This window comes from Gnatocerus cornutus, chromosome 4 (genome assembly GCF_029298725.1).
Source record: "Gnatocerus cornutus isolate USDA-ARS CGAHR chromosome 4, icGnaCorn1.1, whole genome shotgun sequence".
NCBI lineage: Eukaryota > Metazoa > Arthropoda > Insecta > Coleoptera > Tenebrionidae > Gnatocerus > Gnatocerus cornutus.
Genome location: NC_142236.1, coordinates 2,528,103 through 2,543,339, shown reverse-complemented (window position 1 = coordinate 2,543,339; position 15,237 = coordinate 2,528,103). Strand labels below are relative to the sequence as shown.

The following is a 15,237-nucleotide window of genomic DNA, read 5'->3' as shown; positions in this document are numbered from 1 at the left end:
ACTGAAATAAACATTTTTTATCTCGGTCACGTTTGACGGGTCTCGGTCGGTAAAGCAGATCCCCGTCGCAAGCGACATTTGTGGCGTTTGGTCCCCGCGCAATTTAGCCCGTTTTTCGTGTGTTTTTGTTGTAATTTCAGTGGTGTTGTGCGTAAAACCTCCATGTTCCACCCCTCGTCCAGAAGTTGAAGCAAGTTTGCGCGTCTGCCGAGAGTTTTTCTCTCATGATTTTAAAATAAAAAGAACAAGTCAACGACTTCTCTCTCCAGCCAATAGGTTGGATCGATGTTTGGCTTCTCGTTGGCCGCACAGCTATTTCAAGGTTCTGCACAGCGAACTTGGAATTGTGTTACACAGTTTTCGAATCTGCTTTGGCATAAATTCAACCACTTCAAGTATCCCGTAGTAAGTAGCCATCTACGTTAAGAATCCCGGATTTGGTAAATGGGGCACGTATTCATCGAGTGGCCAGGTGGATGTGGCGCCATTTTCACAAAAATGGCGGCGGTACTGTTAGAAATTAACCACACAACAAATTACGGAAATTTGAGGAAAAGAGCAAAATCGAGTTACCACGGGTGTCAAAAACGTCAATTTTTTTATTTAGTTAATCTCACTCCATCGTCATCTTCAGGACAAGTTTTGGTTTAAATTTCTCAGTTTTGGGGCAAAATGTTTGGCTTTTTCAATAAATTAGAAGATTATGATCATTGGGGCGACAATTATAAAGTGTGTGGATGCTTGTAGACACAATTACAAAACGTTTTTCCAGATGCCGCGCTCCAGGAGAAGACACCATTCCCGGTCCAGATCCAGGTCCAGGTCACATTCCCACGACAGAGATCGCGAGCCAAAAAGAAGGAAAATCGATAATGTTGATAGTCCAGCTCACAAAAGATCCGTCAGGTTGGTTAAGTTTTTTTTAAGTACCCAAATTAATTATAGAAACCTGTAATTTGTATTGACATTAAGGCGCTAGACCACTTGAAAAAAAATTTCTCACAAAACGAGCTGTGATTCAAATCATTCATGATATTCATGGGGTAATTCCAAAGTACACGTCTTGAATCACAGGTGTCGCTAGTGAGCACTTGGAATTTTTTCCGATCAAACGATTATTCATTCGCGTTATCGTCGCTTAATTTACGTGTAATTAACTGATTGGTGGTAGCCACTTGTTGTTATCGAAATTCCATCAATTGTTTAGGTGACATTACTAATAACAGGTGTTAACAAAAACAGTCAAGTAGGCTTATCAACTTTTGCAAAGCATACTAGACTTGGTTTTTGGACCCATTAAAAACAGCAGGCTTTGGAAGACGAAATCTGTTGGTAGCTCTGTATAGCTGTTTATTGAAGCCTGCGGATTCTAGGGGTTTAAACCTTTCCAAAATCTGGGGATTAGGTGTTAGGTTTGGGTGTTTTAGGCTTTAGGTTGTCATTTCTATTTTCTGTAACCTTTGAATTTGAGGTTTTAACTCTCGCGGTTGTGCTAGGTTTTTGGTCTTTTTGGCCTAGGAATATTGTCTAGGTTTTTGTCCAGGTGTCAAGTCTATTTTTGATTTCCGGCCCACATCTTTGTGGCATCACGTAGGAGAAGTATTTTCGCAACTTTGACGGGCCTCATTTATCGCGATCTTTAATCCCATCAGATTTACCGCAATCCGAACTTGTCTATTTAAAACCAATTTTGGCACCGCCACTTATGGACTTGTTACCGCTCTAAACCGAACGTTGACTCACGTGGCGTATTTAGTACCCAAGTGTAAATAAAACTAAAAATATGTTGTTGCCAAACCGAAAGTAGGCTGCCGGTGAATACACCTCTATGAGAAAAGCAAACGTTTCTTGGATAATTGCACCAAGGATGGAAAGTTTCCGAAACGAGCGAGTTCTACATTTAATTCATACAAGAACGTTCGCTCAAGGAGTCGATAAATCGTCGCTTCCAACTTTCGTGATGTATTACAGGAGGAAGTGGCAAGGTCAAGCCGCCAAATGCCACGGTCACGCGAGTTTTTGATGTAAAGGGATGATCTAGTGGGCAAAAATGAGGGCGTGGGTGGAGGAATGCGCGAAAAAATTAACAAGTCACTGCTGGAGATTACGGACCTCATCGGTATTTGTACCGTTAGAAACATATGTTGCGAATTTGAGTGAAATATCGGTGACGTTTCATTGACAGTGTCAACGACTCGGGGACAAGAGAGGCCTCTAGAGCCCTATATTTGCACCAGAAGCTGTAAATTAAAAAAAACTAGCCTCGGAACTGCTGTCATTGATTCCATAAATTTACCGAAAGTGTGTTTTTCGGAACTGCGGCCCTATATGGAAGAGCCGTTCGTCGCCCCCTCAAGCCCACGCCCCTGGCGAGGTGGGTACCGTTTTTTCTCGTTTTTCTCTGCAACGTCCTTGCTTGGTTTGGGTCGTTGCGCCTCATGGACGATGCACTACGCCTACATCAAGACGGCTGGGTTTCGACGAAGGACGGGAAATTATTAATCATTGTTCGAACGGGAATTAAAAAGCGAACAAAGAAAGTTGTGTACACGACTTTTTCCCAATACGCTCCGCTCGATCAATTTAATTTTTAGCAAGTGGATCAACCGTAAATAGTCCTTGGCAAATGTTTCATACTTTATTTCTGGCACTCTTAAAAAATATCGTCGCCTTCGTCACATTCCGCATACAAAAATCTCACTGCGACTAATTTTCTAGAGATATTTAAATATAGATTTGAGTAAATATCAATTCTAATTCCTGGTTTTCGCCTCTTGGCCGCTTTGGACGGAGATTTTTTGAGTTTTGGATTAATAGGACGCGTTCGATAAATTTTCGGTTTCGGGGAATTGGGTCAATGTTTTTGGTTTGTTGACGAGAGAGTTCATGAGGCGAAAATAAATGCGGTTTATTGAAAAAGATGTAAATTAGTTTCTCATTGTTTCCGAGAGTTATGATTTGCTTATTTATGTGAGGTGGAGTCGTCTGGGTGTCTCAGGGTTTTTCTATTTTAACGAATTTTGAAGGCGGATTTTTTTTTAAAACTCAGTTTCTTCGTTTGAAATTTCAAAAGATCCGTCGACCTAATGTTCATAATTTCGTCAATTTGGCCCACTATTGTCCATATTTGGCGCAAAACAAATATTCGAGATCACCGACCTCTGCCACAAATCATTTATTGCGTCCGTTCTGACTCAGTTTCCAGTAAAATTCCCATTTCCACCGATCCAGAGCGTGAAATTCCCTCCTAATCGATTCAAAAATTTAGTAAATCTGATGAATGTTAATTATGCTAACGGTCGGTGTTATTGCCATGTTCATGCAGGCATTTAATGTAATTTTAATTTTTGAAAGCGGCCCAATTACCGGCACCAATTGGGCCGTAAAGTTGCGGCATTGTGGGCGTCTTAACCGTAGAATTTCCCAATGAATTTTCGCGATTTTGCGGCTTCCTCTCGCACGTGTGATGTATGGGACTTCTTGGGTACTTTCACTGGTGGGACGGTTTCCTCCACCACTCTAAACCAGAGGAGTCTTGATCAGTATTCCCGTTTCAGTATCATTTTTCAATTCGTAGTGAGCGGAGTGCGTTGCTTTTCGGAAGTGTTAGCGTCTGTTTGAATTTTTTTTCGTGACCTTTTATGTCCATGGAAGCTGCGTCTCCATATTCGCCCAAATATGGTATATTGCGTGCTCATATCGACCTTCTACAAATTTACAACCATCTTGTGCAGCAGTAAGAGTCTAACCTTGCCCTGAATGCGCACGAAGGTCGCCCGCTTAAAATTTTCACCTCTAGTGTTTTTTTTTTCTTATAATACCTTTTACGGACGTGTTAGGGTCGAAATTGTACCAAAAAAAAATGTGGCAAGGTTGGTACTACTAGCACCGAATTTTTACCAAAGATGGATCGTGCGCTGTGATTGATTTAGTGATGGCAACTAGGATGTCGTTCGCGGTACATTACGACTTGAGTGATGGTATCCTGCAGGATTTTTCCAGGATGACCATGGAAACGCGGGAACCCCCAGTGCTGTACGTTGCTATGGCCACTTGGATCCCCAAGTGCAACATGTACCACGAAAAGTACGTTTCTCAACCCTGCGCCCCTTTTATTTCTTTTGTTTTCTCCGGTATCTAACCCGTGAGTAGGTTGTCACCAACCTAAGACCGAAATGTAACCCCAGGTAGGTACTTCGGTGGTGTGTAGTGCTTAAGATTTTACGAAACGGCGCGAGGACCCTCCACTTTTCGACCATCCATGTCTTCTGAGTCTGTTCAAGGTTGCGATATTTTGGTCTGGTGGCGCTGATGACCTACAAATTAACCTGGAAACTCGCATCTCTCATGAGAATATTTTTTCCAGTGAGGAACCAATCAGCCCACCACCCAAACTCGAAGAACCTGAAAGTGTGGGCACCTCAAAATCACAAGAAACTGATAAAAAAACGATGAAAGACAAACTCGAGATCACCCCTAAAAAAACGCTCAGCCCCAAACAGGTACAAAAGAAGCTCGAATCGGAGAAGAAGCGCGAACAGAAGCGTCTTGAGCGCGAAGAGCGCGAACGTAAGAAACAAGAAGAGAAAGATAAGAAACAGGAGGAGAAAGACAAGATGAAGGCGCTAAAAACGAAAGAGCGCGAAATGAAAGAAGAACAAATCAAAAAGAAACGCGAGGAGAAAGAGGCGAAACGTAAGGAAAAAGAAGAGCGCGAGGAAGCCAAGCGCAAAGAGCGCGAACTCGAGAAGCTCAAAAAGCAACAAGAACTGGAAGAAAAAAGTCGCGAGAAACAAAAAATCGAGGAACAGAAACAAAAGGCGGCTCAAGCTTTTGTTAACTTTTTCGTAGCGAAAGAGGGGAAAACTGAAGTGCGGTTTGAAGAAAAAGGGCTATTTATGCCCTTTGAAGTCAAATCTGACATGCGCTTGGCGCCTCCGCGGCGCCCGGAGATGACAGAAGACGAAAAAACGAATCTCACTGAGAGTTTGGGTACCACTCAAGCCACTTACTTGACTGAAATCAAAGGAAGGCACCCAAGGAGGTGCGGGAAAACGTGGCCTTATGACGCCGACGACGATGTCGTCATCGTTGAAGAAGATTTCGGCGAGAGCATCTGCGAAGACAAGCAAAAACTAACGAAGATGCGAGTCAAATTCTTGAAATTCCACGAAAATAAAAGACCAGCATACTACGGCACTTGGAGAAAAACAAGCAGAAACGTCAATCCGCGAAGACCTTTCGCTCAAGACAAAGTCTTCGATTACGATGTCGACTCAGATGATGACTGGGAGGAGGAAGAACAAGGAGAGTCGTTGAACGGCTCCGACGATGAAGACAAAGAGAATGAAGTGGAGAATGACGACTACGAAGTTGATAACGAGTTCTTCGTCCCGCATGGTCATCTCAGTGATGACGAAGTCGATGACGAAGAATTGTCGAAACTCTCACCAGAGTCGCACAAGTTGAAGTTGAAACTACTCAAAGACGAGTTCGATGAAGACATGCAGGCGAAGATCAACAAGATGAAGGCACGGTCCATTGGGTGTATATGGTACAACAAAGATGGTGGTAACGTGGACGAAGCTATTGATCGACATTTGCGGCCGTTGGCGATGATCACCAACGGCCAGGTCATAATCAACAGACGCAAAGACTTTGTTGCTATTACCTCCATGCGAAAGACCAAGGAGTTGCAACAGGAGTTAGTACCGACTTTCTTGAAGATAATCAATGGGAATGTTAACAAGAAAGCTGTTGTGGTGGAGGAGTTTATGAACTATCTGAAGAGCAAAGGGCACGTGGTGGAAGTATCGAAGGCGTACCTCAAGCGATGCTTGAAACAGTACGCTCAATGGAAGAAGTGCCCGGAGGAAGGTCCTCTTTTTAACAAGTTCTGTTGGTGTCTCGAAGACGACGTGAAGAAGAAATATAGTTTGGAATAATTTCATTAAAGTTTTTGTAGAAATTTCGTGTTTTTCTTTGTGGTCCTCGCGCCTGACCCCCTTCGGTTCTTGGATTATTCTTCTTTTCGCGTTACAGTAGCCAGAGGGCGCACAGATCCCGCCAGTACGAAAGAGGTTCAAGTGCCGAACGTCGCTACAAACGCAGCCATCGTCGTTCCCCGACATCCAAGAAGCGCCATCGTCATCGTCACGACCGCTCGGGCTCCAGAAGGAAGCACAGCCGCCGTTCTTATTCCTCAAATCAGGTCAGTATCGCATTTTCTTGTCGCAGTTGTTGACGGGTGGTACAAGCGACCTCGGTAAGACTTAAACTTAAGATAACATCCAATTTATTAACTAATTCTCACTCCTGCGGAACGCCACCGCCATTCCTTAATCGCTCCTATTTCGCTGGACTGTGGCAGAAAAGTGGGCGCGCTCATCCTATTGTTAGTCCTGGCCTGGATGGCGTGGCACGTGGCCGCCGCCAGAATTTTTCTCCAAGCTTTACCATTCGAAGTACCGAAAAAACACTCAGGAATTTGTTGTATAGAGCGCGAAGAAGTGTCGTTGCGTTGGTCGGATTTCACACCTACCAGCGAGGTGCTGCGGACGTAAATAGATCAGTTTTGTGTTTTGTGGTTTTGTTTTTTTCATGTTGGCATTTGATGAATAGATGACTGCAGTTATCTATAACTAACGCGCGTTTTCAATGCTGGAAAATTATTTTTTTGACGGACCGGTCATGCCAGGTCGTGGGCTCTATTTTTAACACCCAGTGGCGTAACAAACGGGTTGCGAAATTGGGCGAATTTCACGCGAAATGCCACAATTTGGAACGCGACGAGAAGCTTTAAAGTTTTTTGTTGGCAGCCTGCAATGACAGCTAACCTTCAAAGTTTCACTGGGTGCTTGGACGCCATTTTTATTCGGTCACGTGGTGACATTTCAAGGACATTTGCCAAAACCGGGAATTTTCAAATTTAAAAATTAGAGCAGCTGTTAGGAACCAGAGTTTAAAAATTTGAGAATGGGGAATTTTCCACAAACGCTGAGCAGACGGCGTCCAAAAATAGCTCGTTGTTGATACAAAGACAGCTTATCACTCTTGAAGTCGCTGGCGGTGTAATTACGTCTCGTTCGATTTTTTCGCGTGTCATGGACGTCACTGTAGAGTTTCCGAAAAGATAAATCGATGGGCGCACGTCACTGCTTTCCCTTGCACTTGTGGCCGACAGAAGAAACAGTTCACGTGTGGTGAATGTTTGTATGACTAAGAAGAAACTTTTGTTGTGGTTTAGCAAGTATCGTATTTTTAGCCGTGTTTACGGATTTCGAAATACAATAATGAAATTGATAAGACGTGATGCGTAATTTTTGCTTGTGATGTTTTGCGTGTGCTTCGCGATGAAGACGTCGAGCGTCTCCGTGGAGGTTTTGATGAAAAAGCTCTGTCGTTTGCTAAAGGTCAGTAATTGGGTTTTTTCGTTGTTGAATTTTATGTAACGTCGTCGATTCCGTGGACAACGTCAACGTCGTTCTAATTTTAGAGTTTGGCAGTATTTGGCATCACCAGGGGGCAGGCGAGTGTTCAGTCGTATCCCGGATAGCGGCGTCTCCACGTCATCGTGTGTTCAAATCGCGAGAAATGCGAGAAAATGTACAGCGGTCTATCGTACAATAGATACCATCGTCCAGACGACCGGTACGGTCCATGGAACAACGAAGGCGAGGCCGCCGCCGCGACGCCGTCGTCGGGTTCCCGCAGGACTAGATACTCGCGTTCGTCGACCACCAGCGTCGCGCAGCTGTTGAGCGAATCGTGCACGACTCTGTTGCAGAAGCTCACGACGAAAGTGCGTGGACCGTCGGAGGCGGCGCGCACCACCCCAAAGCGCAACTTCAATCCGTTGTCGACGAGCAAGAGCACCGCCGCCATCGGGGGCTTCGGCGCCACCCGGACGAGACTCGAAGACAAATATTCCAGCGTGTTGGATAAAATCTACGGTCGCAAACGCGAAGAGAAAACTGTCGAACCTGCCGATGGCCGGGCGTTGTCGAAAAGTGCCACCACCTCCAATGTCCTCCTCTCGGAAAAGTCCTACCCGTACACCAACAACGTTTCGACACGCGAGAAAACCCCCTTCAGGAACGACGGGAAAACGCACTACCGCAAGCAGTACCAAGAACCTCCCTACGCCTACTTGGACCAAGATTCGGTGTATCGAGTTCGGTACCGCACCAACCATTCCGAGTTGCGCCCCCGCAGGTCCTCCAAACCGTTACGAGCCGGAAAAAGCGAATGCAACACGAAATACGCCAACGAGATCGTTCCCGTACACGTCGACGATGAAACCACCCCTACCCCGTCCGTACCGGACCCGTTGACGGAACGCGAAGCGAAAAGGAAAGAAATACAGAGTTTGATAATGAAATATTCCGCCCTCGACGAGGTGTATAACCGTGGTGCGTGTGCTATTAACGGGGGTGCGGTGGCGGCGACGCCGAAACAAAGCGCCGCCACCGCTATCGCTAAGAAATACTGTCCGGGGGCGACGAGATTGGTGGCGGTTGTAAGTAGCGACGATGATTTAAAAAACACCCCCAAAATGGTGGCATCTATCACTAACAGAGTGACGCTTGCGAGTTGTTTTAACGACGCCAATTCATTAACAGTGTGTAAGTCTTTTAAACCTGGTGGTGCCAACTTTTTTTTTTATTTGGTGTAGGATTTTCCCATGATAGTCCAGGAAAAATAAGCACAAATTCAGCATTTTATTGTTCTAAACAAAATGTCAAAAGTCCCCAATCGATATGTCAAAGAAAACAATTCTTTGCAAAATTGTCACAAAAAGTATTTTTGTAAATTTCAAAAATGTTATTCTTTTGTGCACCGCAGTCAAAACATAGAACTTTGCCTTTTTTAGATTGAGGAAGCATTGAGTGAACTTAACCCACGACATTTTTCAGCAACTTATGAATTTAATCTTCTGCAAATTCTTTTTCATGGCTCTTATTTTCTTCAAGTTTTTGAGAGTCCTAAAACTTAACTTTTTCACGCAAAATTAAAACTATAACTCTTACCACCATTAAAACAATTACTTTTCACTAGTTTATTTGAAATAAATAAAGACACAGTTTTAATTGCCTTCTAAACTTCATTTTAGTCTTCATGTCTGTCTTCAGTAACAATCAGCAAAAATAAAGTTGGTCATTGCAGTAATGCACAACATTTTTAATCATTTTGTCACTGTAAAGTCCTTTAGAGTTCTTAAAAGCAAAAATGGTTTTCGACCATTGACGATAAAATTAGCAAAGTTACGGAATTTTATAGAAACTGGTGGAAATTTGGTTCGGTCTCAAAATAAAAAATTCTAAAATTGCTTTTTTGCTCTAAAATTTGAAATTTTGTGGAGTTGATGAACGTACCGTAAATTATAACGTCAACAAATTTCATTGATTTACGGGTCGATTTCAAGTCACTGCGTTAACGCAAATTTGCAACCGTTGCCAAGGTATGAGCAATGTGATTGGCGTTGCTATGTTGCAAATGGGATTTGCAGTAACGCAAGTCACACTTGAAATCGAGCCCTTAGTGTTTAAATTGTCAAAGTTACGTAATTTTAGAGACAATGCTGACTTTTTTTAATCTTCCTAAGAGTAAAAATTTCTAAATTTGCTCTTTCTTGCTCTAATATTTTGACATTTAGCACAGTAAATAAACATGCCAAAAATATAGGTAGTATCTACCCCAATTTTGATTGTTTTGACGTTAAAGTTACCAAAATACGGAATTTTATAGTAAATAGAGGGAAATTTCGGTTTACTTCCATAATAAAAATTTCTAAAGTTAATCTTTCTTGCTCTAATATTTTGGCATTTGGCACTGTTAATTAAGGTGTCAAAAGTATTCTAGTAACTACTTTAATTTTGATTGCCAAAATTACGGAAAAATGTTGAATTCTCATGGGTCTGTGAATTCTAAGAGCAGTCTTTAAAATACTCTGTTATACATTAAGAATTTTACCATCAGTCAACGTTTTCGTACACGTGAAACACACTTTAGTCATTTTGTGTACAAAGAATTGCTCAAATATTTCAAATCACAATGTTATTACAGTCTAGACGGCAGATTTTAATATTATGAAGTGTCAAACTTGCCTCTAAAGACGGTGAAGAAGATTAATTTCATACGATGTTAGAAAATCTAGTGGATTAGACTTTTTCGGTGTATTTCGTTATAAAAAAAAGCGCCCAAAGTACTCTATTTTGAAGATGCTGTGAAAAAGAGACGATTTCTTGTAAATTTAATAAAAAAACTATATCTGGAAACCGATTAGTCCTACGAAAAATATTATAAAGTTTCTTTTTGCAAATCTGATAAGGTACAATTTTTATAATGGGAGTTTTTGCCGTTGGAATCATCCCTGACGAGATATTTGCAAAGAACTGGTTTTTTTTTACTTGATGGGGGTCCTAACTGCACAAAGGGATGAAGCAACCACAATACTTGATTCTTAAATTTTATTATTTAACGTACCGACATCACACCACACACCCTTCCTTTCAACTAAAACCGACCATCAGACAGGGATAGTCGGGTGATCACTTTTACCTGTCATAAATTGCAAGATTTAAGAATCAGCTACTGTATTGTAAACCCAGTTGACATACACCTAGTAAATTTTATGGCCAGATTATGAGAGGACCGGGCAGTCTAATCCTTCAACCATCGGTCAACCCTCTACCTAGAAATTTGTCTGCTGCAATTTACAACACCCAGTTTTATTTCTAAGGGTGGTTTGACTTAAGCCATAAAATGTTTCCTAGGTATATGTCAACTGGGTTTACAGTACTGGTCTTGTCCCTTTGTGTGTTTATTTTGGCTGGACTATGAATTCGCGCGAACAGGTTGTTTCATTATCAACAAATTATTTTTAAAGAGTGTTATAAGAGTAAATATACTTGCGCGTTTTACGGGGGAGTGGGATTTTAGAGCCGTTTTATCGTTTTTTGTACATCATGGGAATATCTGGGTGTCCCGGTTCCGTTTTAGTTTATAGCATGTTTCCGCGCCCCCTCGCCCAATAACACTGCACAGTCCCAGCTTGGTACCCGCGACAAGGAAGGTATATTCGGGCATGGCGGTGGCAAGAAAGCCCTTTTCTCTCAGCCGCTCATATTCTAGACATAAAAGTGTGCACCTTTAGAGACCATACTCCTCTCTCCCTCATATACCTTCATCTTGTTACATAATGTTGTGTTCTGGTGCATATTTTGTACCCGTTAAAGAGAATGATTGTTGATTTGGCAATCCGTTTGCCCTTTCCTCTGTCTGCTTATTGGGTGGCCACTCAACTCGTCCGTTGTATTGGCGGCACATTGTCTTGATGATGATGACGGTGATGACGTTGATGACGTGATGAACCGACCTACACCCGGATGTCCGTCCACGATGATGACGTTGTTGATGACGAATGCAGAGCTCACGCGCACCCTCAGTGGAAGACGATGAAGAAGGCCATCTCATTTACCGATCGGGAGACATTCTTCAAGACCGATGTTCGTGAATACTACACTTGTTATATTTGGCAGTTTTAGTGGATAAGTCTTGTTCTCTCTATCTCAAAACATAAAAAAATTGAGTAAAATCTCCCAACGACTCCCATCCAGTATTCGTAATTGACCTTTCTTTTCAGCTGTTAATAGGGGGAAGTCCAACTTACCCCCGCTCTAAATTCAAACCATTAAGTTTACTGTTTTCACTAATTTTTGATATTTTTATTTGAAAACAGTAAGCTTCCACCTACATCATTTTTAGTCCGACAATTGGGGTTGAAACTGTTCAGAAAATACTGGACGCTTTGATAAGTTTAGGCACAGTTTGCATGCAGAAAAAGAACAAAAATTGCAAGGCTGAGGCAAATCTGAGTCCGTTTAAAAAAAAAAAAAGAACTCAGAATTAGCGCCGGTCTTGGGGGTTGGTTTCGTTGCTTATAAAAGATTTGTTGCGTTGCAGATAAAATTCTTGGCACTCTGGGAGAGGGCACCTTTGGCAAGGTAGTCAAAGTGAAGGACATCGAGATGTAAGTATTTTCGGACGCGCGTTTATTTGCGCCGGGTCGTTAATATCCTCCATTAATGCATGATTTATTATCCAATTTAATATTTTTCTTTTCATTTCCTTCTGATATTGTTTATGCGTTCCTTTATTTCAATTTACTTTTTTCTTCTTCATGTTTCTTTATTTTTTCTGACATGCTTTCGTCTCATATTCCCGTTTTTGTTCTCATTTTGTCTTTCTTCTTTGGATTGACCGAAACATTTCTTCATCTTCTTTTCTTCTCAGTTTTCTTTTTTCACATCGCATTTGACTCAATTACTTTGATTCTTCATCTTGTCTTCAGTATTTTGCTTCCAACACCTACTTCAGATGTTCGTAATTAACCAAATTCTCTTTTTTTCTTTCACTTTTCAATCTTCAATTAATCAAGTCTCGATATTCATTTTTTTCCTTCTGTTCCAGCTATTTTTTTTCTTGACAGTTTGGAAGAACACATCGCAATTGACTTAATTGTTTTCTTGTTCATCTTGCCATCAGTTTTTTTTGCTTCAAACGCTTACTTCAGATGTTCGTATTTTACCATTTTTTTTTCTATTTGTCTTCTAATCTTTAAGCTCCACATTTCTTTCTTCACGCTCAGACTTAACCAAAAGTCAACATTTCTACTTCTTTTTTTTTCTTCAATTCTTTCTTTTCTTTGCTATTTTTCTTCGTGTCAATTTGGAAGAACACAGCAATGTTTTTGACATCGCGTTTGACTTTTTTACTTTCTTATTCTTTATTTTTCTTCTTCTGTTTTTTGCTTCAAACGCCTTTTTCTGTTGTATTTGTTGTATTTAATCAAATTCTATTCGTCTTCTAATCTGCAACTTTCAAAGTTGTTTCTTTCTCCACTCTTAAAATTAACCAAATGTCGATATTTCTTCATCTTCTTTTTTTCTTTAATTTTTTTTTCTCAGCTAATTTTCTTGGCAATTTAGAAGAACACAGCAATGTTTTCCACATCGCATTTGACTCAATTATTTTCTTTTTCTTCATCTTGTCTTTAGTTTTTTGCTTCAAATGCGTACTTCTGATGTTTTATTTACCAAATTTTCTTCTATTTACTTTCTAATCTTCAAGTTACACATTTCTTTCTTCACGCTCAGAATGAACCAAAAATAAACATTTCTTCTTTATCTTTTTTTCTCTTTAATTTCTTTCTTTTCTCTGTCATTTTTTCTTCGTGCAGTTTGGAAGAACACAGCAATGACGATATTTATCTTCTTTTTTTTTCTTAATTTTTTTTTCTCTGCTATTTTTCTGCTTAACAATTTAGAAGAACAGAGCAATGTTTTTCACATCGCGTTTGACTCAATTACTTTCTTATTCTTCATCTAGTCTTCAGTTTTTTGCTTCAAACGCGTACTTCTAGTCGTAATTTACCAAATTTTTTTCTATTTGCCTTTTGATCTTCAGGTTCCTCATTTATTTTTTCGCGTTCAGGTGGAATATTTCTTCTTCTTTTTTTTTGTTCTCCAATTTTTTTTGCAAATTCTTTTCTATTTGTCTTCTAATCTTTAAGTGCCAATTTTCTTTCTTTCTTCACTCTCAGTAATAACCAATGTTCATATTTCTTCAATTTTTTTTCTTTTTTTTCCGCCTTTCTTTCAGAAGTTTCTTTAGCGTTGTTCTAATGTTTGTTTTCCGTTGCAGGGACCATTCGATGGCGTTAAAGATAATAAAGAACGTGGAAAAATACCGCGAGGCGGCGAAGCTCGAGATCAACGTGCTCGAAAAGCTTGCGGACCGAGACCCAGACTGTATACAGTACGTTCTTCTTTTCCCACCTTCTTCGTCTTCTAATTTTATATTTTAGTTTATGCGTGAAGATGCTGGACTGGTTCGATTACCACGGCCACATGTGTATAGCATTCGAAATGTTAGGTCTCAGTGTGTTCGACTTTTTGAAAGACAACAATTATCAGCCGTACCCACTAGACCAAGTGAGACATATTGGATATCAGCTGTGTTATTCCGTCAAGTTCTTGCACGACAACAAACTAACACATACTGATCTCAAACCCGAGAATATTTTATTCGTCGATTCTGACTACGAGTTAGTGTATAATAACAAAAAGGTGAGGATTTAAGGACGTAAAAGTGGGCTTTTATTGACTGATTGTTTCAGCGACGGGACGTAAAAAGAGTGAAACGGACCGACGTTAGACTTATAGATTTCGGTAGTGCTACTTTCGATCATGAACACCACAGCACGATAGTTTCAACACGTCATTATAGAGCACCTGAAGTTATCTTAGGTAAAGTCACGAAACGTCGGTGAAATCTGTACTTAAGTTGTTTTTTTTTAGAGTTAGGATGGGCACAACCGTGCGACGTGTGGTCTATCGGATGCATTCTGTTCGAATTATACTTAGGAATTACTCTTTTCCAAACGCACGATAACAGAGAGCACCTGGCGATGATGCAGAGGATCCTCGGAGAGATTCCAATAAGGTGAGTCTCGGCGACCCAACCCCTCTCGCACAATAATGAAAGAATTTCGCTCTTGATATGTTAAGTACGATTTTCAGAATGGCGCGAAAAACCAAAACCAAGTATTTCTACCGCGGCAAATTGGAATGGGACGAGAAGAGCTCCGCCGGTCGCTACGTCAGAGACAACTGCAAACCGCTCATGGTAAGTCCAGGCGTGGCGCTCGCGTGGTACAAACGATCGTTTCAGAGGTACAAACAGAGCGACGAGTTCGACCACAATCAGTTGTTCGATTTAGTTTATAAGATGCTAGAATACGAGCCTTCGCAGAGGATAACGTTGAAAGAGGCGATGTTGCATCCGTTCTTCGATAAAATCGCGTCGCATCAACGTTTGGGAGAACATGGAGCTGGAGATGTGAGGCGGGATAAGAGTTGCTCGGTTTCGCGATGAAAGAAACGCTGGTTTTATTATTTTTGCGATGTTTTCATTTCCATTCTACCAATGTCAATGTATTTTCAGTAATATATTGCTGACAATAAGCGAGTCTTTCTGTTCTTGACATGGAAATCATCTTGGGTTGTGCTGAAATGTTTCTTTGAAATGTTGTATTGTACAACGCGTTTCATAGGTTTTATTTATAAGGGTAATTTAATGTTACATGTGTACATATTATTGCATAAATAAATCATTAGTTTTTATTAGTTTTTTTGCATCCTTTTAGTAAAGAGAGCGGAAGAAAAGCAATCGGGT

General features: G+C 41.0%; 2 protein-coding genes across 3 annotated transcripts; both read left to right on the top strand.

Annotated features, from left to right (window-relative positions):
* The first annotated feature begins 197 nt into the window (after positions 1 to 197).
* Positions 198 to 5,968, top strand: LOC148175956 (chromatin assembly factor 1 subunit A-B-like). Of its 2 annotated transcripts, XM_088034802.1 has the most exons (3): positions 198 to 405; positions 773 to 906; positions 4,367 to 5,968. In XM_088034802.1, exons 1-3 carry the CDS (start codon positions 286 to 288, stop codon positions 5,943 to 5,945), a joined length of 1,833 nt encoding a protein of 610 aa, XP_087890928.1. In that variant the 5' UTR covers positions 198 to 285; the 3' UTR covers positions 5,946 to 5,968. The 2 variants fall into 2 exon arrangements, with proteins under 2 accessions (XP_087890928.1, XP_087890929.1); XM_088034803.1 differs by lacking the exons at positions 198 to 405; positions 773 to 906 and adding an exon at positions 3,700 to 4,086.
* A 1,369-nt stretch (positions 5,969 to 7,337) lies between these two features.
* On the top strand, positions 7,338 to 15,185 carry Doa (CDC like kinase darkener of apricot). The gene is made up of 10 exons (XM_088034801.1): positions 7,338 to 7,412; positions 7,496 to 8,518; positions 11,429 to 11,507; positions 11,965 to 12,031; positions 13,705 to 13,818; positions 13,868 to 14,129; positions 14,180 to 14,309; positions 14,361 to 14,505; positions 14,583 to 14,688; positions 14,734 to 15,185. Exons 2-10 carry the CDS (start codon positions 7,604 to 7,606, stop codon positions 14,935 to 14,937), a joined length of 2,022 nt encoding a protein of 673 aa, XP_087890927.1. The 5' UTR covers positions 7,338 to 7,412; positions 7,496 to 7,603; the 3' UTR covers positions 14,938 to 15,185.
* Positions 15,186 to 15,237: the final 52 nt, after the last annotated feature.